The 22,494-nt window shown below is 35.2% G+C and overlaps 1 protein-coding gene across 1 annotated transcript in view; it reads right to left on the bottom strand.

The window, feature by feature from the left end:
* The window catches only part of PLXDC2 (plexin domain containing 2), a 495,943-nt gene that overhangs the window by 47,901 nt on the left and 425,548 nt on the right, over positions 1–22,494 (bottom strand). Inside the window, 3 exon segments of the mRNA XM_020966887.2 lie at positions 4,988–5,026; positions 7,057–7,207; positions 10,177–10,237. Coding sequence (XP_020822546.1) covers positions 4,988–5,026; positions 7,057–7,207; positions 10,177–10,237 — 251 coding nt within the window.

Here is a 22,494-nt window from a genome sequence, read left to right as displayed (position 1 = left end):
AGGTGGCAAAGTATACAAAGGTAAAACACAGGTTCCTGCTCCTTACGTGCTAAATACGTTGCTGGTTTTGAACTTGAGTCTTCACTCTTACTGCATTCTGATTTGTAAAATAATACATCTCTCCTTCAATATCCTGGGGGCTTCCTTTTAAATCTTGGGTCAATGGGGAGATCTGTATGAAGCATTGTCACTTTTAATCAATTGGTAAGCAAGCAAGTCTTTATAAAGCACTTAGTGTGTGCCAAGCACTACCAACTTCCTGGGATACAAATACAGAGAAGGTGACAATCTTTACTTTTCTCTTCTCTGCCTTTATCTTTTTGCAGCTCCTTTGCTTTTCTTTATACACTTCATGTTTATCAAAGTGCTTCACACCTAGTAAGCTATTAATAAATGCTAGTTGACTTGACTGTTTTGTCCCAATGTTGATTTTTTTATAGCCTTCCTTCCTTCTTGAGCTATTTTCCATTTGGGCATTTCCGGCCATATAACCCTATCTAGCTTTCATCAGAAAATACTGAAATCTGCTTTTCTAAAGTCTAAGATAAATGTCTGCCTATACCCAGCATTTTCTCCATTGTTTATGTTTTATTTGAATTCTCTTAAAAATGTATATGAAGTAAATATTACGTATGAGACAGTCAACAAGCAATTATTAAGTGCCTATTATATATACCAGGTACTATATTAGGTATTAGAGATATAAATAATGAAAAATTATTTTTTTCAAAAATGAAACAGCTTCTGCCCTCCAGTAGTTCACATTTTATGTGAAAGACTATGTTATATGTTCAGGATATGTCATTTAAAATTTTTGCTTTCAATAACTCTGCATTTCAGGGTTTTAGTCTTATATTTCAATGAATAAGAGTTTTCACTGATATTACTATCAATGTATTCACACCTAACTCTATGTAAATCTTGTTTTTATCTTTCCTCTGATATACTTTCCACTATAGTGAGATAACATCATCCACAAACAGGAACAATTGTGACCTTGTCTGTTCTGTTGGCATTATTTTCTTTTTAAAGACATAATTTTAAAAAATCTCCCTTAGTGCCTATAAAACTGAGGTGCCCCAGTTGAATTTTTTCATGTGCTTTTGTTTTGCCCTTTCTGACTTAATTTTCTGTTGTCCATTTGATGCTTCTCCCCTCCCCCCCATATACCATATAGGGTACTAGTGATGCTAATCCAAATATGCTGGGTTTTCACTGTCATCAGTATGAGATTAGATCACTGCAGAAATGCTACCAATATGTGTAGATTGACCATGAGATTTGCTCCTTAAGGTTAGGAACTATATCACTTTTCTGTGTATCCCCAACACTTAGATCAGTACCTCTACATAGTAGGCACTTAAGAAATGCTTGTTGATTTATCCCTTTAATCTTGTGTGTATTTGTTATCTTCACCATAGATTTATCTATAAATGCCCTTGGAACAACTTGACTGAGTTAGGTGTCTTGCCAGGCTTCCCCTAGTCCTGTTTGTTGCCTTCTTCAGTACTTTTTCTGCTTTGTGAAGAGATGCTGCTCATTATGTCTCTCATACATATGATATTCTCCAAGTAAGCCGATCTTCTAAGCTACTATTTCTTTTCCCTGACATCTTCGCTTATTGAGAAGATAAGGTGTTTAGCTCACTAAGGCCACTTCTTGACTATTTAGGTGTTCTCATTGGGGTGACTATTGTACATTAGTTAAAATTTCCTAATCAATGTTGCTAATTAGTCCCTAATTAATACTGCTAAAACATCTTGTTTAAATAGGTTAGATGGACACTGTTGTATATATAATATCTATTAAACTTTAACCTTTCCCCCCATTTTTGGATTAGTTTTGACCTCTTATCTAATTAGTCTACCATCTGACTACATAATGACAATTCATTTGTGTATTCTTTTGCTCTTAATAGCTTGTGTTTTTAACATAAATTATATTTCTCAATATATCACTTCCCTTTCCTGGCTTAGAGACTTATCTTTGATAAAAAAAAAAAACAAAGAACTCTAATATCTTTGCCAAGAAAACCCCAAATAGAGTCACAGAGAGCCAGACACAACTGAAAGAACTCAATAACAAGAAATATTCTTTATCTTTGGCCTTTCCTTAAAGAAACTATTACAGCTGAGCTTGAGAGTTCTGAGTAAACCATTTTTGGCCTCATTCATTTCTTAATTACCAAACTTTTTATACACATACTCACATACACAAACATATACACACACACATACAATACACATATGTGTATAGAAACACGTACATGCGTGTATGTGTTGTCACATACGTACAGACACATACATTCTGTGTGTGTATTCATTCTGTAGCAAATGTTGCTCCCTAACCTGCAGTTATCTTTACTGTTTGTTCATACTCATTATGATCACTTTAAGGCAAGCATTTCCGCCAACTTCTTTATTTGTCCCTCTAAGGAGTTATCATTCAATTCAAATACAACTTCTTCAACTCTTTTGGTTTCATCTGCAATGAGAATTTACATTTGATGGGATTCGGTCCTTCTGCTAGCATATCAATTCATTGGCAATGGATAAAGACATCCCATTCAATCTAACTCTGATCCCAGCATCTTTTGCCCTGTTTTCCATTATTACTCCTCTACTATTCTTAGAGAAGTGGGTAAAGTTCGTATGAAGTGAAGGGCCATTTGATATCTATTTATTTGTTTGTGTTTTTTTTTTATCTGCAAGGCCCCTAACTGCATTGGTTAATAGCCATCCTGCTAACATTTACCCTCTTTGCACAGAGCACAGTTTACTTTCAGTCAACAGAGTATATCTCCAGCCCTACAATGGAAACTTTTTCTCCTAGTTATGGAATCCTATAGAAAAACCAAAGGATTTCTCTTATGATATAAAAATCAAAGCAATTTGTTGGCAGTGAAAATTATAATGATAATGAAGATGATAGTTGCTCATGAAGCTGGTTCAGTAATTTCTTGGAGTTGGAAACTTTAGCAGACACCAAATGTGAATATTTCAATCTATTAGTCAATTATTTTTAGATTATACATACTTTCTATTAATGGAAGAAAATTCCTTTTTGAAGTTGATTTTCAACCTAATATGCTAATTTAAAACACAGAAATATTATATATAGGTTAAATATATGTGAGCTGTTCTACATTTTTTAAATGCTTTGGCACTTAGATTTGAATTTCAATGTAGAGTCCTTTCTTGGTCTGTAGCACAAGTAAGACAAAAATGTTAACTCAAAGTGAAGGTGAATATGATTTATGGGGAGTGCGTTTTAAAGTTCTGGAATGCAATTTTAAAGTATAGGTAGTATCAAGCAAAGTAGAATAAAATGAGTAAAACAGGTAAGATCCACTTCTAACTGAGGAAAACAGAAACATCTTGATGGAAGGTGTGACACTTGAGCTTTACCATCAAAGATGAGAAAGATTTCTGAAAAAGGTAGAGTTGTATGTGTAGAGATAGTGCTAGAGGTGCCAGGGAAGAGGTACATCATGGAAGACAGTGTGGAGAATCCCATAGAGTCCTAAGCGGTTGCTAACAATAGGACTGAATATAACGTACACATGAGATAATTTGGAAAGGAAGTATGAATAAGATTTGGCACTATGATTGATGGGTGAGGAAGAGGGAAGAGTTAAGAACAGGCTGATATTTTTGAAAGCTAAGATGATATTTTCACCCTTTCTAAAGGTTGACATCTTTACTTCACTAACTAATATTCCTTATTGATGAGAATTCGGTAAAGAGCATCTATTTATTTATTTTACCTTATGTAAGGTGGGATTGTAGGGAAGAAAGTGCTTTGTAAAACAAAAAATGCTATACAAATGAAATTGAATAAAATGATCTCTAAGGACACTTTCAAACCTATGATCCTCATTTTTTTCCTAGACAGAATTTTTATCCATTAATTACCATGTACAAAACCATCATATATTGTGCATTTGTGTGAGAATGTATAATAAATGTTATTATAAAGCTTATGCTGAAGTAGATTAGATAAAATTTTCCCTTTCCAGACAAATTGAGAAGAAATTTTCTTAACTTAAGTCTTTTATGTTCCAATAAAGAATGACTCTATATAGAAGTTGCCCATCATGGATGGCAAGTTTCTCTTACAGTATATCTATCTATTGATCGATAGATTGATAGTGCTCTCTTTTGAGGTGGGGGGATTTTAGCTTAAATCGGAAATCAGCTGGGACTGCAAAAATAAAACCTCATCTAGATCAATGGCACAGCATGACCCTATTTACATAATAGATAATGGTGTAATGAGAAGAACCCCTTCCTGAGCTGAATAAGCAATAGTGTCTATGTAAATTCCTTTTATCAGAATCCATAATGCTTACAGAGTTACATGCAGATTATCTTTGAAATAATATCACCTAATATAAAATGTGAGTCTAAAAAATAATTCTTTCAGACTTTTTTTGTGTAAAAAGCATTTTTCTCAAAGTTTCAAGTCCTGACATAGGGGACACTAAAATATGTAATGGAAACTGTTCTATAGCTCTGGTTAAAGTTCTTTACTCAATTCATTCATGTTTTGGATTCTTCTCCCCCCCAAAAAAATGGTTACCTGGGGCTCCAGAAGAATGTAATCTAGATAACTCTATGTTTATAGTACATTTATTTAATATTATGTCTATAGAAGTATAAAATTTGACCAACTTGGTGAAAAATCATCCATATCATTATTTGGGTTCAAACAACAACTGAACATTTGATGTGATGATACATTGTTTTCATCTTAAATAGTTATGGCCCAGTACAGAAGTTAGAATTCATCTGCCTTGATAGAGCACTTCACCCTCTTTGCCCACTGCCACATGCCTCTGAAACAAAGTTGTAGAGAATGAGAGCACAAACTGTGGTCTGCATTTTTCAAGACCTGTTCAATTTCCTGATTAAGATGAAAGAAATTGATTAGTATATATTTAAGTAACCTATTAACATTGCTTATGAAGAAAAGTATCAGTTCCTACCTCCATTATCTCTTAAATGTAGAGCTATCTTGGTATCATCTGGAAAAGAAATTCAAAGTTATTACAATGGGAAGCTTCCCTTAACAGTATCATAAATCTCATTAGCAAGATTATTCTCCTATCTGACTTAGCTGTAACATGATTAGGATTCATTATTTTGTTGAGAAGTCACATTCCAATTCAATGAGGCTGGCCCACAATATGGTGGCTGTGTTTGAGGTTGTGCCTTTCAATAATTGTAAAAAGTAGCACTGTGATTAAGGATCTCAAGACGAAGATTTTAGTGCACATAATGTATAATGAGATACACACAACATTACATGGAGGGAATGTTAAAAGATCAGCATACTGAGAGTTAGAATAGGGTTATTGTTGTTATTATTATTATTATGTTGTTGTTATCATCACCTCAGCTCTGCCCCAGTTTAACTGTGTGATATTGACCAAATCACTTCACTTCTGCCATATTCGGTTTACCAATTTGTAAGACACAAAAAGGTTGAGATAAATGACCTTCAAGCTTCCTTCCAGATCTAAAATTCCATGTGTCTATACAAATTATACATAGTCTAAGACTGATAAGGTCTATTAGCATTGGTAAATTGTATTGATCATAATGATCATGGGATCATGGAATTTAGAGATGGAATATGCCTTAGAAGTCATGTATTCAAACATTTTCATTTTATAGATTAAAAAAACACCTCTGAGAGATGGGATGAGCTGCCCAAAACTACACAGGTATGTACATGGCAAAGCCAACATTCCATTCATTTCAAATGAATAAATGTTAAAGATCTACTAAGGGAAAGTACTAGTGTTAAGTTGTGGGATTTGAACCCAAGTTCAGTTTCAAATCCAGTGATCTTTCCACTATTCCATACTTTATCATGACATATATTTTCTTCTCTCCACCCACTAACTGTGGTAACACTTTTAAAAAATGTCTTAATACTTAAGTATGGCTTTATTTTCTTTCTTAAAATCTTGGCAGAAAAAAAAAGTCAACTTAATTTAGATTACAAGTTTTTCCCCAGGGACAGATTAACTTAAGCCTTTGAATTATGAGGTATATGACAGAGTGACCCCTAAGAAGGTATCAAAGATCTTTCTCTTTCTTATGGAACTAGACAGTGTCCATTGCTATGAGTAACTGCTAACTTAGTAACCTATTAATTCCATTTTTTTTTACACTGTGATATAAATAACAGGAATAATTTAGGTTTGCTGTGCTGTCAATACACAAAGAACAACATGTAGCTTGGCTTCAGAAAAATACAAATATATATATTTAATAATTGTGTATCAATTGTCTTTGCTCTAGTCATTTTCATGCCCAGTTGAAGCTCAATGAAGGGAAATAAGGTAGAGTCTTAATTTAATATCATATTCAAACAAGAACATTTCAGTGATTCTAAAGGTAAGGATACAAGGACAGTCTTAGCTTCCTTAGAACCTTAAAGGTATCATAACCTTTCTAATCAAATCACAGGAGAGTACACAAGGAAATTCAGAGTGGATAATATTGTATGCTCCCCATTCATACTTTTCTTTCCATGCTCTTAATTTTCATTTATGCCATTTTGTCTCTCTTAGAGCAGGATCTAAGTCTCCCCTTAATTTCGTGACCCACACAAAGTATCACATATGATATGAAGTGTGAAGTAGGGTAATTAATCATTTAGACTTAGGTTCTTTTAGATTGTAAATCTTTTGTTTTCCAAATACAAACTTGTTGGGTATTTGATAAACATAGGTCCACTTTATCATAGAATAGCAAGGTCCTGTCCTAGCCCTAGAGAGTCTAGGAATTATTTTTCTTTAATTTTCTGATCCATTTCTAGGAAAAACAATAAACTGTTGTGTGATAGAGAAGAATGGTCCAACAAACTCAAAGAAAGATGCCCCAACTAACTCTTAAAGATAGAGAAAAGGAACCTAGAAGACTTTTTACTCTCTCATACTTTTTGTATTCCAAAGAAACATGAAAAAACATGATTTACCAATATTTAACTTTCCTTTTAAAATTACACTTCAGCAAATAGAAAAAAAAATCAGATGTTTACCACCTTCTGTGGGGAGACTGGTTGGTAGTTGTGGTGAAGTTATTCTTCTGGTGGTAGTTAAAACCCTGAATTGTGTAGTTGTTGATTGTTGGGTTGTGGTTGTCTGGGAAGATGTTTCACCTGGCTCTGTGTTGTCACACATCTTCTCTTTGGACTGGTGAAGACAAAAAATAAAATCAGAATTAATAATAAACACCGTTTTAGTCAGATAAAAGTATTTTATTGTAGAAATAAATTGTGTGAATCAAGAATATAAAAAAATACATTTAAGGCCAACATAGGAAGAATACAATTTTGAATAGGACTATATTAAATACTTTATTTACTAAAATTATGAAATAAGTTAAGGCGAAAAGAAATATAACTTATCACTACCATAGATGATACTTCATTTGCTTTCATTTAGCTTAGGTGGATATGTATGCATATATGTATGTATGTGCATGTATACACACATAGACATATATACATAAACACATATCCATCAGTGCCTGGCTCATATTGGCATTTAACTAATGTTTGTTTAATTGAATTTACTATGTTATGCAAGCATAACATAGAAATATTGCTGTATTTTTATCAATTGTCATTTTAGTTTTGTCCCCCTTGCTCTCTTCATTGACAGGAACATTATAGAGGAAGAATAATTGTTCCTTTGTAAAAAAAGAGAAATTGGGAAAAGGATTAAACTACATCACTACTGACACCAGACTGAATACAATTTTAGATATAATTTGACTGAAGGAGGGGCAACAATATAATCCTTAGACTTTAAGGGCTTTCTCCAAAATCTATTGCTACAGGCCTTTATGGATGTGTTGTGTTTTTGTTAACTCCCCTGGGAAAGATTTAATGTTTTTTAACCTCTTCTATCATCTGGCCTTTAAGCACTTTTTTTTTTGAATGTCTGTCAACAGTGAATAAAGGAATCTATGACTTTTTTTAAGTGACAGTCATAACTTTTGTTTACCATCTCTTCTTTAAAATTTGATGGAAAATGTGAAAACATAGAATAATTTTCTTCAAGTCACAGCAGGATATCTACAAGGCCATTTGGCTACTAGATGAAATCCATGCCTCCCTCCTCAGCTCTGCCTACTCACTTCCCTAGATTGCTTTAAGTACCAACTAAAATCCTATCTTTTACAGAAAGCCTTTCCCAACCTCTCTTTTTTTTTTTCAGCCAAAGTTTATTAAAGATCCACCATATTGGCCAGACTCTAGGGATCTGAGCACCTGTGAGCTAGTGGCCAGACTGTAAAAATCTTAGCAGTGGCTAGATTTTAGGAATCTGAGCATCTTAATGGAGACAAGATGGACCTTATATACAGAAAGACTATGGGAGGGGTCCAGGAGTGGTTAAGTAGTCTATGAGGTAATAGAACTACAGAGGTGGACAAGGGAGAACGGAACCTAGATAGGATTAAGGGTGGGAAGTGGCCAGGGGACATAAGGAGGTCTAGGCTAGGTTAAAGGTACAGAGAATTGGGAGATTGGGTGTAGCCACAAAGAAAGGCCAATTGATGGGATTATAGCCTCAGGGGAATGCTAGAGATTAGGCTATGTGGGAAAGTCCAGGGTTTTTCCTTTATGGGGTCTAACTCCCATCCTTATCATTCCACCCCCTCAAACAAAGGTGAGAAGGTCTTGGCTTCTGAAACTTCTTCCTACGGGCAAGGGGCATAGAGCTGTCCTTGCCTCAAGAGGAGGATGACTGGAATGGAGGACAGGCTGCATCCAGGGAAAAATAGGGGGACATTGGCTGGTACCCACTGTTTGCTACCAACTGTAGGTGAATGGCCTGTAGTCTAGAAGTCACAAATCTTCCAGTCACTGCTAGTAAAGAGCTTGGTATTAGGCAGTGTTTCCTGGTCAGGGACCATATGATAGGTCTAGAGGTTAGAGATGCTGGAATGTCAAGATCATGCCACTCGGGTCCTGACCGAAAGAATTCAACCCAAACCTTCTTTCAGCCAAAGACAAGCTTTATTAAAGATCTGCCATACTGCCCAGACTCTAGAAATCTGAGTACCTATGAGCTAGTGGCCAGACTGTAAAAATCTCAGCAGTGGCTAGATTATAAGAATCAGAGCAGTGGCTATGATGAGGATGGGATCTAGGGCCCAGAAAGGAAAAACTATGGACTTTCCCACATGGCCAAATCTCCTGAGGCTATAATCCCATCAAATGGCCTTTCATTATGGCTACACCCAACCTCCCTATGGCTCCTGGCCATTTCCCACACTTAATCCTAGCTAGGCTCCATTGTCCAGGTCCCAGGAATTCTATTCACCCCAGCTTGTTGGCCACTCCCATCCAGATTCTCCTCAGGCCCCTCCTCCCATCACCCCAAACTACTTGGCCACTCCTAGATCCCTCCCACAGGCTTTCTGTATATATGGCCCATCTTGTCTCCATTAAGTGGCTGGAATTCTTATAATCTAGCCACTGCTTAGATTCTTATAATCTAGACAACAAGCCAATAGCTTACTAATGTTCAGACTCCTTAAGAGTCTGCCCAATATGATGAATTTTCTAATAAACCTTGTCGTTGGCTGAAAGAAGGCTTGGGTCGAAATTCTTTCACATGTTGTGATTTTGGGGTCTGAGTACGCTTGAACCCTTACCCGCATCGGCTAGATTTTAGGAATCTGAGCCCCAACCTCTCTTAATCACAATGCATTTCATTTGTCAAATATTTCCTATATATCTTGTATAGAGCCTGCTTTGTATATATTTGTTTGCACATTGTTTCTCCCATCAGGCTGTAAGCTCCTTGAAGGAAAGGACTATCTATTACTTCTTTTTGTACTCCTAGCTCTTAGCACAGTATCTGGCACATAGTAGATGCTTAATAGATGTTCATTAATTGATCCTCTTTGAAAAAAGAGCCAGAGAATTTATGCCCAAAACACATGAACAATCATTTTCTTTTATGTGGTATAGGTTAGCAATGATTATCGTTATTTTTCCTGAAACCTATTGAATTTGTAAACTAAAGATTATAAACTAGAGGAAAATCTTAGTTTTAGTGGTTCTTTCCATTAAAGTTCACTAGGCAGCATAAGACAATAAATACATCCCCAAGAGCTTTGAACTTGTGCTGTTGAGAGATCTACATACCTCTTCAGGGCAACCACTGTCTACCCAGTCTTGCCGGTGTCGATCAAATCCACTGGAGCATCTTGATATGAAGGTGAAAGTGTAATCCATAGAAAAAAGATTAAAGACACAGAAGAGAATTGGGGAGAAGGAGAAAGGGTAAATCATCTATTTTAAAATTTTCCCACTTTACCATATTAGAAGCTTTCTTGTAGAGAATAAATAACTTGAAAAGTCTAAAATTGTTTAAAGCTTTTCAGTGTGTTGGTCACTCTCTAGATTGACCCATTATTGCGATTACACTCAACAATAAATTCTTGGTCTAAATTAACTGGTTTGTGATACTTATTTACATCCTACTTATAGTAAATGAGATGTGATATTCTCATGTTCACATACCAAGTTCCCCTGTCCCCTGAAAAGAAATATAGGCACATTTCCACTAAATTTCCCATATTATAATGATCTCATTATGGGGAATGCAGATAGGTATTAAATGAAATGGATCCATTATGCAGACAAAAACACTTAGTGATGTAGGAATTCCTAATTGGTAATAAGTTAGTAAGATCCTATCTACTCATACCACTGCAGGATATAAAAAGCACAGTTACTGTAATCTCACATGATTTGTCTAGGCCTGATGTGTCATTTTTCTTCCCCAGATCACATTCATCTCCAACATAAATGCCACTTCTTCCAAAAAGTCATTCCTTATCACTTACACACAAAGTTATTATTTTTTCATCTTAACTTAGAACACCTAATGTTTTCACTTCTCAGAAATTCCTTCAATTTTCTTACATTTCTATCTTGTTTCTCCAATTGGAAAGAATACAAGGATTGTGTGGGCAAAGGCTGTGTTGCATTGCCTTATCTCTGTTATTTTCTTCAACACATTTACTTTTAAATTCTAGGCCTTCAATAAATATGGCTATGATCTAGGCAAAGTTTTTGGCTGAATTAAAGAAATACATACACTTAATTCTCAAACTCAAGGTACCCAAGGAAAATATGCTCATGATAGTAAGCTTTTCAATCTTAACTTTCCTAATGGCACCTTAATATTACTGCTTTACATATTCTTCCTCCAAATATTTTACTGAGAGTTCACCCAATAATTCACTCGTCTGTTCTTCTCTCTACTTATTCCTTGGTCATAGATGTTGTACCATGGTATGAATGAATATAATTTAACTCAGGTGGAATAAGATACAGCCAAACTGTTAGCAAAAAAAAAAAAAACTAGACCTATCATTCTCTCCCAAAAGAGCCATTTCAAATGGTCTGTTCAGTTCTAGCCATCTGTGTTGAGCAAACTGAAGTAGTGAATAAATATATGGGTTAGAATGTTGGTGAGATGGGTATTTTCCTTTTTTTTTTCTGGCCAATACTTTGGCATATTTAAATTCTGACCTATGCATTTTTGTTGCTCCCCTGGAGGGCTTCTCTGGTGCTTCATTGTGGTGTGCAGGTGATCCTACATTCTTAAAATCTATCTGCTGGCAGAACACAAAGTCTGACAGGTTCCACCCATGCTCCAAAGGATCTGCCAACATCTGTTATTAAAAAAAAATCCTAGCTACTCTCAGAGACACTGATTACCAAGAGACTCATCAGCCCCCAGGTAATGATTTTTATTTGGTTTTGGCCACAAAAATGCATAAAATCCACCTAAAAGGCATCAAGATTTTACAAGTCATCCTACTGGAAGGAATGCCTGCATCAATGAATAGCAGAGCTTTTCAAGTTTTAATTTATTAAAAGGCTCAATTTATTTAATTTGAAGTCTTTTTTTCCTTTCGGTTGTTTCTTCCCTCTCATCTTCCTTCCAGCATATAGCACAGTGCCTGACACACAGCAGGAATTGAATAAATATGTATTTACTGACTCACTTCCTTCTTGGAAAAAAAAAAAAAAACCTTTTGAATAACAGGAAGGTGGCAATTGTCTAGGAAAATGCATCTTGGGAGATAAGTGGAGGAAATTAAATACAAATTATTTTTACAAAGCACCTAAGCTTTACTTGCTAAACTCCAGAAGCATGCCAATTCAGTGGAGAACCATGATTTTCTGTTCTATGGTTCAACAAGATAATTTCAAATTTGGAGTTCCATACTACAGGGGGCCTGAGGTAGTGGCCTAGTGGCAATGATTGCCCATGATATGAGAAGCAGTTGATGAGTTTTTGAATGTGTCAGTGGGACTTACAAAGAGATTCATTTAGAAAAGCATAAATTCACACTCTGATTCTACCAGTAGCTTTAGAAGACAGTATAGTATGGTGGGAAGCCACTGGTTTGCAGGTATAGGACCAGGTTCATAATTCACCTACAGATGCTTAAAACCCCCTAAATGAGGAGATTAGCTTTACCAGACCAAGGGTTCTTACCCTGGGGTTCAGGAACATTTAAAATTATATTCTGATAACTGCATTTCATTACAATTAGGTTTTTTTTTTTATTTTTTTGCAATCCTATGTGGTTGAATTTATGCATTTATAGCCATTCTAAAAAGGGTGTCATAGGACTCCCCAGGCTGCCAAAGGGGTCCACACATGACAAAAGTGAAGACCATCTGTATTACATGGACACAAAAGTTCTTTTTCCAGATCTAGACCTAGGATCCGATATCACATCAAAGAAAGCAGAAGGTGAGCAAACCATAGAACTGGATAGTAAGTCTAAGACACCTAATCACTAAAGAAGCTGCCATTCTAAGCATATGTTGTTGATCAATGGATTTATCATAAGGATTTATAATAAGAATGGTAAACCATTCCATTATCTATGCCAAGAAAACTCCAAATGGGGTGACAAAGAGTGGGACATGACTGGGAAATGACTGAACAAATTATAATTAAAATCTGGTTTACAAATCAGAGTTAAAAGCCAGGCAGGATCCCTGTTATTTTGTTTGTATAAAATCAAAAGTATGAGCATTGCATCAGCGTGAAGGTGCTAAATTTAGGGAGGTGACTGCAAACCAGCAAAACTAGTTCTCTCTTACCCTGTACAAGACAACTAGTGACAGGGAACTCTAGAAATGAAATGTAAGAATAAAACAATGCAATTCAAAGAATTTTAGAGCATCATACAGCAGGGAATACAGGTTTCTATCCATCAACAAACAGGTTGGCAGAATAAAGTTCTATCCTAGATGGATTAATCTGTTAACAGTTTGAAAGATTTCCCTGGGCAAACTGCAGAACCTTGTGGTAAGCTATGGTATTATCATAATTAACAGCCCAGGCCGACTGGTGTGAGATAACTCCAATCGTCTCTTTTGAAAACTTGAAAAGCATAAATTCATCTGTTTAGTGTACCCTAAAAATCTCCAGAGGGGCAGCTGGATGGTACAGTGGATAGCGTCCTGGGCCTGTAGGCAGGAAGACTCATCTTCATGAGTTCAAATTTGATCTCAGACACTTATTAGCTGTGTGACCCTGGTCAAGTCATTTAACCCTGTTTGCTTCAGTCTCCTTATCTGTAAAATGAGTTAGAGAAAGAAATGACAAACCACTCCAATATCTTTGCCAAGAATACTTCAAATGGGGTCACAAAGTACCACATTTAACTGAAAATGACTGAACAAAAAGAAAAATCTTCAAATTCTATCCTGACCATTCAGCAGTTTGTGGTGAACTGATATCATATTATTCAAAGTCAGCTCTAACAGAAAGAAAATTGTTTGGTTCTAAGCAAACCGATCTATAAAACACATAGGAAATGTACAGAAATACAAAGATACAGGGACCTAGAGAGGACATGTCTATTTCAATTAATGAATTAGAATCTTTAAGTTACTGCCTCAAGGGACTTGGGTTTCAGATTCAGCCTTTAATATGACTTTCATGAATAATTCTTTTGTGACATGGGAAATGACAAAACAGATTTATTTGATTAAATCTTGTAATGAATGAGAACATGACACAAAGTGCCATTCACAACTGGAATTCTAAGATGGCAACAGTAAGAGACAATAGAAATTACATCAATAACCCACAGGTGGGACACTGGCTTTGTACTCACAGAAAAACTAATATACGTTTTCAAAGTTTTAAAATACAGATTCTTTTTGCTATACCCCAAAGTACAATTTACAATAGGTTCATTCCTATCTTTAGTTTCCAGAATATAATTTTATTTGTATATTAAAATGGAACCATCTTCATCAAATTGATATAGTACAGAGCCTCAAATGAGTTGTATTTTTCTCCACTCTAATTCAATAAGACACGGGTTTAAAAGTCCCTAAAGGACCATATTAAGTTAACACTATTACAATTTGCTAATACCACAGTCTATCAGATGACATGCTCAAAAGAGAATTCACTACCTTCCCCAACTGACTCTTCTCTAAATATCCCTATTTCTGTTGAGGAGATAACCATCATCCTACTCATCCCATTCTTAGAGTTACACTCGACCCTTCATTCTTTTCCATAATCTGGATCCAATCTGAAATTATATCTTATCCATTTCACCTCCAGAAGATTCTACATATTACCCTCCTTTTTATTTACTCCTTTACCCTTCCTTTTAAATCAGACTCATACCAACTTTTACCTGGAATATTTTTGTAATGGGTCTCCAAAATTCCAGTTTCTACTCTTTCCAATCCATCCCATACACAGCTGACAAAATAATTATCCTAACACACATACAAAAGTCTTCAGTGGTTTCCTGTTACCACTAAGATAAAATGCAGACTCCTCAGACCAGCATTTAAAATTGCCCACAATCTGGTTCTGACCTACCTTCCAGACATTTCACATTGACCCCTCCTCGCCTTTACGTATTCCACATTCCAATCAAACTATGCTGACTTCTAGACATTTTCCAAACTCGACATCCCATCTCATGTCTCCATGATTCTGAACAAATTGTTTCCCATTCCTGAAATGTATACTTTCTTAATCTACAAACCTAAATCCGTATTCTCCTATAAATTTCAGCTCAGGTGCTATCTCCAACCTACCATTATTCAACCATCTAGATTGTGCTGGGGATAGGGTGCTGGGCCTGCAGTCAGAAAGACTGGAAATCAAAACTAGGCTCAGACACTTCCAACTGGGTGATCCAGGCATTAAACTGCTATTGGCTTCAAGTTTTCTTATCTATTAAACAGGGATATCTCTCATGGTTGTTGTAAGGATCAAAGGAGGTACTTATAAAGCATTTAGCAGACCTTAAGGTACTCTCTCTCTCTCTCTCTCTGCATATATACATATATGCGTGTAGTTATTATTGTTATTATTAGTCTTCTCTCTTCTCAAATAATTTTATATTTATTGCTCACTTCATAGATTGTATGCCTACCAGCCCTTCAATATGGAGAATGCCAACTCTTGGAGAGCAGGGAGGCCTCAGCACAGGGCTTTTTGTTAATATCAGGTGTTTAATAAGCACATGCTGAGTTGAATAGATTGCTGTTATTTGGATGGATATTAAGAGAAGAACTTCAGAACCAGTTCCATTTAGCAAGAAAAATGTGATAAAAAGCGAATTCAAAAATCATACCCCCTCCTCCCTTCTCTCTCTCAATCTTTTTCTCTTTCTCTCCCCTCTCCCAACGTATGTACATGTATATATGTATACACCCCCACACACATATATGTGTGTGTGTGTGTGTGTGTGTGTGTGTGTGTGTGTGTGTGTGTGTGTGTATATATATATATATATACATATACACCTACACATGTATATATATACACACACACACACACACATACATATAGATTTATCTATGATTTAAGGGGCATGTGGAATTCCCAGGAAGGAAAATCCTGCTACCAAAGCTGAACTACAAATGAATAACATTGTACCACTCATCATCTTAGAGAGTTGCCCAGAGCTATGAGCTGATAAGAGATTTGCTCAGAGTCACACCATAGTATAGGCCAGGAATGGGACTTGAATCCATGTGAATTCCTAATACTTAGGCACTATTTTCTACTCATGCCTCTGTACCACACTCCCTCATGAAGACACTATAATGGATTAAAAAGATAAATCATATGTTTTACCTACTTTAAAATGAGTTAACAGATATCAATGAAACTATCTGATTATGAGTATATGCCATCACCATGTCTTAAAAAAAGACACACACACACACACACACACACACACACATATACAAACCGTTCACAGATGTAGAAAAGCAGTCCAAGAATGCCATTCTGGATTGTTATATAAAGTTAATGACCTGCAAAATTCCCAAAACTCAAGACAAATATCTTAGCAGATCATCTGATGGTTGATGTTGCCCAAACAGTTAGTCACAAGGGTAATTTGTATGTGTATCATGGCATGACAACTTTATGGGAAAAAAACCAATTATATACTGGGTATAAAATGCTCTTGAAATATTGTAAAATGACAGGAAAAATGAGCTTCCAGCTGGAATGAAATGGAAAAGGGCTTAGAAAGCTGGCCATATTTTATGCCAGAAATTATGGCAAATAGGTGAATGTATATAGAACACATATAGTACAGTACAGTATTGTATAGTATAGTATAGATATTTTGTACATAGAACATGCAAAGAACCCACAAGGGAATTATTCTTCTTGGCCTAAAGGGAAGTTAAATCTTAAAAATTAAATAAGGTAAGACAATCATTATCTCAATTCAAATGTTAGTTAAAAGTTCCTTTTTCAGTGGCCTCTATGATACGAGCATAGGGCCTGGTCACCTTGTGGAAGTCCCCTTAAGTTACTCTTCTCTCTTCTAAAATAGATTTGTTACAAACAATCTGAAGCTTCATGAAAATGACACTTGCAGACTTCTGGGCGTAGAGCCAAGATGGTGGAGTAGAGAATGCATTCAACATGGCTCTCTCAACATTCTCCTCCAAACAACTTTAAAATAAGGTCTCCAATAAAATTCTGGAGTAGCAGAGCCAACAAAGGGTCAGCATGAGATGCTCTTCTAGAGGAGACAACTTAAGAGGTTGGAAAGAGAGATCTGAGACATGGAGGTAGAGAAGAGCACAGAACCCACCTGCTTAGAACAGCTATGCTGGGACTAGGTGGGTACAATAGAAACAGTAGCACTTTGGGGAGCTTTTAAGTCAGAGATGGTAAGGGGATTTGGAAATTAGTCAGAAAGAGATTATAGGGTACCCATCTGCTAGCACCGGATGTAGGACCTGAGGTGTTGGCAATTCCATTGCCTGTATCCACTTCTGGGGTATAATTTAAGGGCAGAAGAACGCTTTTGGGCAAGAGGGAGTAGGAACCTTGAGGAGCAAGTGTTTGGCAGCTCAGTTGCCTATATCCACTTCTGGATCACAGTTCAAAGGTGGAGTGGATGCTTTTAGGGGAAGTATCACTTCTGGCCCCAAACAATCAGGAACCCGGAGGAACAGTATTATTACCTGTCACAAGGGCAGAAGAGTCCTGAAGAGCAGCTTTAACTGCAATTCCAAGGGATCAAAGTCTCTTCCTGAGCACAAACCAGAGTGCAGACCAGGAGAGGAGTGACTCCACTTCTCCCTATATCACACTGCATTAGAGGCACCAAAAATTTTCAAGCACCCAGAACTAGCTCTGAAAACAGCCATGCAAAAAAGCCTGAAGCTTGAGACAGTGTACTACACTCCACCCCCATCCTGGGAACAGAGCCCAACGTGAACATGAAGTTCCAAATCAAAAAAAAGGTTTAAAAATGAGCAAACATTAAAAAAGATCCTGACCATAAAAATCTATTATAATAACAATGAAGATCAAGACACAAACTCACAAGAAAATAATAAAGTCAAAACAACTACAAGCAAAGTGTCAAAGAAAAAAATGTAAACTGGACATAAGCCCAACAACTAGAAAAAGAACAAAAACAAAAAACAATGTGGAAATCCCAAAAATCAAAGGAGAGGATAATAAAATTGAAATTAAATTAACAAATGAACTAATAAATAGAACTAGGAGCTGGTTTTATGAAAGAATAAAATAGATAAACCATTAGTTAATTTGATTTTTTTTAAAAAAGAAAGAGATCCAAATTGCCAGTATAAAAAATAAAAAGGGTAAAGGCACCATCAATGAAGATGAAAATAAAACAATTATTAGGTGTCATTTTGCCCAATTATGTGCCAGTAAAACTGACAATCTAAGCAAAAGGAATGAATATGTGTGTATGTGTGTACATATTTTTTTTTTTTGGTGAGGCAACTGAGGTAAGTGACTTGTCCAGAGTCACAAAGCGAGTGAGTGTTATATGTCTGAGGTTGGATTTGAACTCAGGTCCTCTGGATTCCAGGGCTGGTGCTTGATTCACTGCACTACCTAGCTGCCCCTGGGAATGGATATTAAAAACAAACAAACAAACATAAATTGCCCACATTAACAGAAGAGGAAATAGACTATTTAAAAAAAACCCTATCTTAGAAAAAGTAATTGAACAAGCCATCAATGAGATGCCTAAGAAAAAATCTCCAGGAGCAGATGGCTTTACCATTCTACCAAACTTTTAAGGACCAATTAATCTCAATATCAAATAAACTATTTGAAATAATAAGTAAAGAAGGAATTCAATGAAATTCTTTTCATGACACAAATACAATTTTGTTACCTAAGGCAGGGAGAGCCAAAACAGAAAGAAAAGTATAGCCCAAGTTTGTGACTGTATATTATTGCAAAAAAACAAAATGAATTGCAAGCAAGGAGATTATAGAAATATATCACAAAGATCATATGCCATCACCTGGTGGGATTTATACCATGAATGTAGGACTGGTTCAATCTTAGTAAAACTATCAGCATAACTGACCATATCAATAATAAAAACAATAAAAATAATATGACTCAGTCAACAGATACAGAAAAGGCATATGACAAAATAAAACACCCATTTCTATTAAAAACATAATAAAGCAAAGGAATGAATGGAATCTTTCTTAAAATGATAAGTAATATCTATCTAAAACCAAGGGCAACCATTATCTCTAATGGAGATAAGCTTTCCCAATAAGATCAGAAGTGAAGCAAGGATGTCCATTATCACCACTATCACTTATTTTTTTTTGGGGGGGGGTATGAGGCAATCAGGGCTAAGTGACTTGCCCACGGTCACACAGCTAGTTTAGTCCAGATTTGAACTCAGGTCCTCCTGAAACCAGGGCCAGTGCTCTATACATTGTGCCACCTAGCTGCCCCTTATCATTCAATATTTTACTTGAAATTCTAGCCAGAGCAATGAGACAAGAAAAATAAATTGACAGTATACTCACATAGATCATTAACATTTCTATATACGACCAACAAAAGACATCATGAAGAGAAAGAAAAATTCCACTGAAAATAACAACAGACAATATAAAATATTTGGGAGTATATCTTCCAAGACAAACCCAGGGATTACATGAGCACCATACACTTCACACAAATAAAGACAGATATAAAGAAAAATTAGACAAAGATTCATCATTCATGTATCGATAGTCTGAGCCAATATAATAAAAATTAATTCAGTGCCATGCCAAGCAAACTACCAAAGAATTGTTTTATAAAGCTAGAAAAATTAATAACAAAATTCATCTGGAAGAACCAAAGGTTAAGAATATGAAGAAATTCATTGAGAAAATAAAAGGAAAGAAGGCAGCGTAAGAGTTCCAGAATTCAAACTAGATTATGAAGTGGTAATTACCAAAACAATCTTATATGGACTAAGAAATAGAGTGGTGGATTAGTGGTATAGTTTAGGTTCACAGTATACAATAGTAAATGACCACAGCAATCTCGTCATTGATAACCCTAAAAATCTAAACTTTTAGGGTAAGAACTCATGACACAAATACAATTTTGACAAAAATTGCTGGGAAAACTGAGAAGCAGTTTGGCAGAAAGTAGGCATAATTTCATATACCATATACAAATAAAATATATGCAGCCAAAATTAGAAGGAAAACAGGAAATAAGGAAATTTATAGTGCCTCTGATAAAGACCTCTTTTCTCACATATATAAGGAACTGAGACAAATTTATAAAAATAAGAACCATTCCTCAGTAGATAAAGAATCAAAAAATACAAACAGGCAGTTTTCAGAAGAAAAAAATCAAAGCTATTAATAGTCACATAAAAATACTCTAAATCGCTACTATTAGAGAAATGCATATTAAAACATCTTCGAGATAAGATTTCACACCTGTCAGATTGGCTAACATGACAGAAATGGAAAACGAAAAGTGCTAGAGGGAATATGGAATAATTGGGAACGAATGAACTATTGATGGAGTTGTGAACTAATCCAAGTATTCTGGAAAATAACTTGGAACAATGATCAAAGGGCTATAAAATTATGAAAACTCTTTGACTCAGCAATACTACTAGGTGTGTGTCCCAAAGAGATCAAAGCAAAGAGAAAAGGACCTGCTTGTACAAAAAAAATATTTATAGCAGCTCTTCTTGTGGTGGCAAAGAATTGGAAATTGAGGGGATGCCTATCAATTGGTGAATGACTGAACAAGTCGTGGTATATAATTGTGATGGAATAGTATTGTGTTATAAGAAATGACAAGCAAGATGGTTTCAGAAAAACCTCAGAAGACTTTTATGAACAGATGCAAAGTGAAATGACTGGAACCAGGAGAACATTATCCATAGTAATAGCAATATTATAAGGATACTCTGAGACAATAACTCAAGACAATTCCAAAAAAACCTATGATGAAAAGTACTATCCACATGCAGAGAGAGAACTGGTGAACTTTGAATGCAGAGTGAAGCCTACTTTTTAAACTTTATTTTTATTGTTTTATTTTGTTTGTGTAACTCTTGTAACATGGCTAACATGGAAATACGTTTTGTTTGACTTCACATGTATAATCAATATAAAATTACTTGCCTTCTCAAGAAGGGTGGATGGTCAGGGGAAAAGAAGAGGATTCGGGATATAAAATGTCTAAACATGATTATTTAAAAAGTTTTGTATGTAAGTTGGACGTAATGAAATAAAAAGAATTTGAAAAAAAAAGACTGACTTGCAATTTGATGATAATATAATGTTCACAAAGACAAGCTACCTTTCAAAGCAAATAACAGGTTCCCGAATCTTCCTACAAGAGTGTGGAAAGATACTGAAGGAATCTTTTCCACTAATAAATGTACTTGATTGCTACTTGCTTTTTAAAGTTTTGTTGTCTATTAATTACAAGCTACAGAATCAATGAAGAATATTTAAGAGATGAGATTAAGCTAATATAAGATACCTTGATACAACTAAATAATCAGCATCATCAAGTAGGCTAGTCTGAACAACACATAGAATTTAAAGAATTTTTTTAACCTCCCTCAGTGATCAAATCTTATCAAATTCATATACTGTTCTTTTTATATTTAAATTTTATTTTTATTTGAACTGAATTGTTATCAGTAAATGCAAACAGAATATAAAAATGAAAAGAAAAATGACTGATTAAGAAACTATGAACTTCTATTATATATATGTACATATATATACATATGATATATTTTAAGGGGTATTTATCTATATGATTATTAATATTAATGATATGGACTAGCATTTACATAGTGCTATGGAGTTTGCAAAGCACTTTAAAGATATTATTTCACTTGATCTCCTGAACAACCTAGGGAAATAAGTACTATTATTACTCTCATTTTACATATGAGGACTCCGAGGAAGAGAGAGAGTAAATGACTCATTTGGGTTGTATATAGTTAAATTTTTCTGAGGTCATATCTGAACTTAGATCTTACTGACTCCAGGTTCAGTACTTTATCAACAGTATCACCTAGCTACTCAGATATAAAATACGTGTATATCTATATTATCTATATCTATTGATATAGATACAATTTAAGGAAGTAAGAAATGTAACAAAACACTGTATATGTTTATTACTCCTTCCTCCCTCTCACTTACTACCTCCCCCACTAAAAAAAAAATCTTTGCAAGTTATTTTTCAGTCAATGTTTGGCCTCAGATTTTTCTTCCTTGGGAGACTTCTTCTAAAAGTCCTACTTTATTTTTCCATTTATAAATAATATTGTTGGAATAGTAAAAACAGCAAGATTTATGCTAAACTGATCAAATGCTTTTTCCAATGTCAGGCTCAGATACTTTTAAGCAATAGCGACATACTTTAAAAAAATATATTTCTATGATTGATTGAAGTAACAAAGAATACTCAGCAAAGGCTCAAATTGATTTTAGAAATATATTTTTATATTAATATAGACCTAATGAATGAAGAAATAAAATAGTTACAAGACTGAGTATTATTATGCCCCCATAAATCTCCAGATAAGAGCTTAGAACAAAAGTTTCACCAAGCAAATGCTAATGACCCCAAAGCGCTAAGTTAACTTCATG

Source organism: Phascolarctos cinereus, unplaced genomic scaffold, assembly GCF_003287225.1.
Source record: "Phascolarctos cinereus isolate Bilbo 61053 unplaced genomic scaffold, phaCin_HiC Scaffold_1;HRSCAF=81, whole genome shotgun sequence".
NCBI classification, from domain to species: domain Eukaryota; kingdom Metazoa; phylum Chordata; class Mammalia; order Diprotodontia; family Phascolarctidae; genus Phascolarctos; species Phascolarctos cinereus.
The sequence above is the reverse complement of the archived record's forward strand: the minus strand, read 5'-3'. Positions and strand labels throughout refer to the sequence as shown.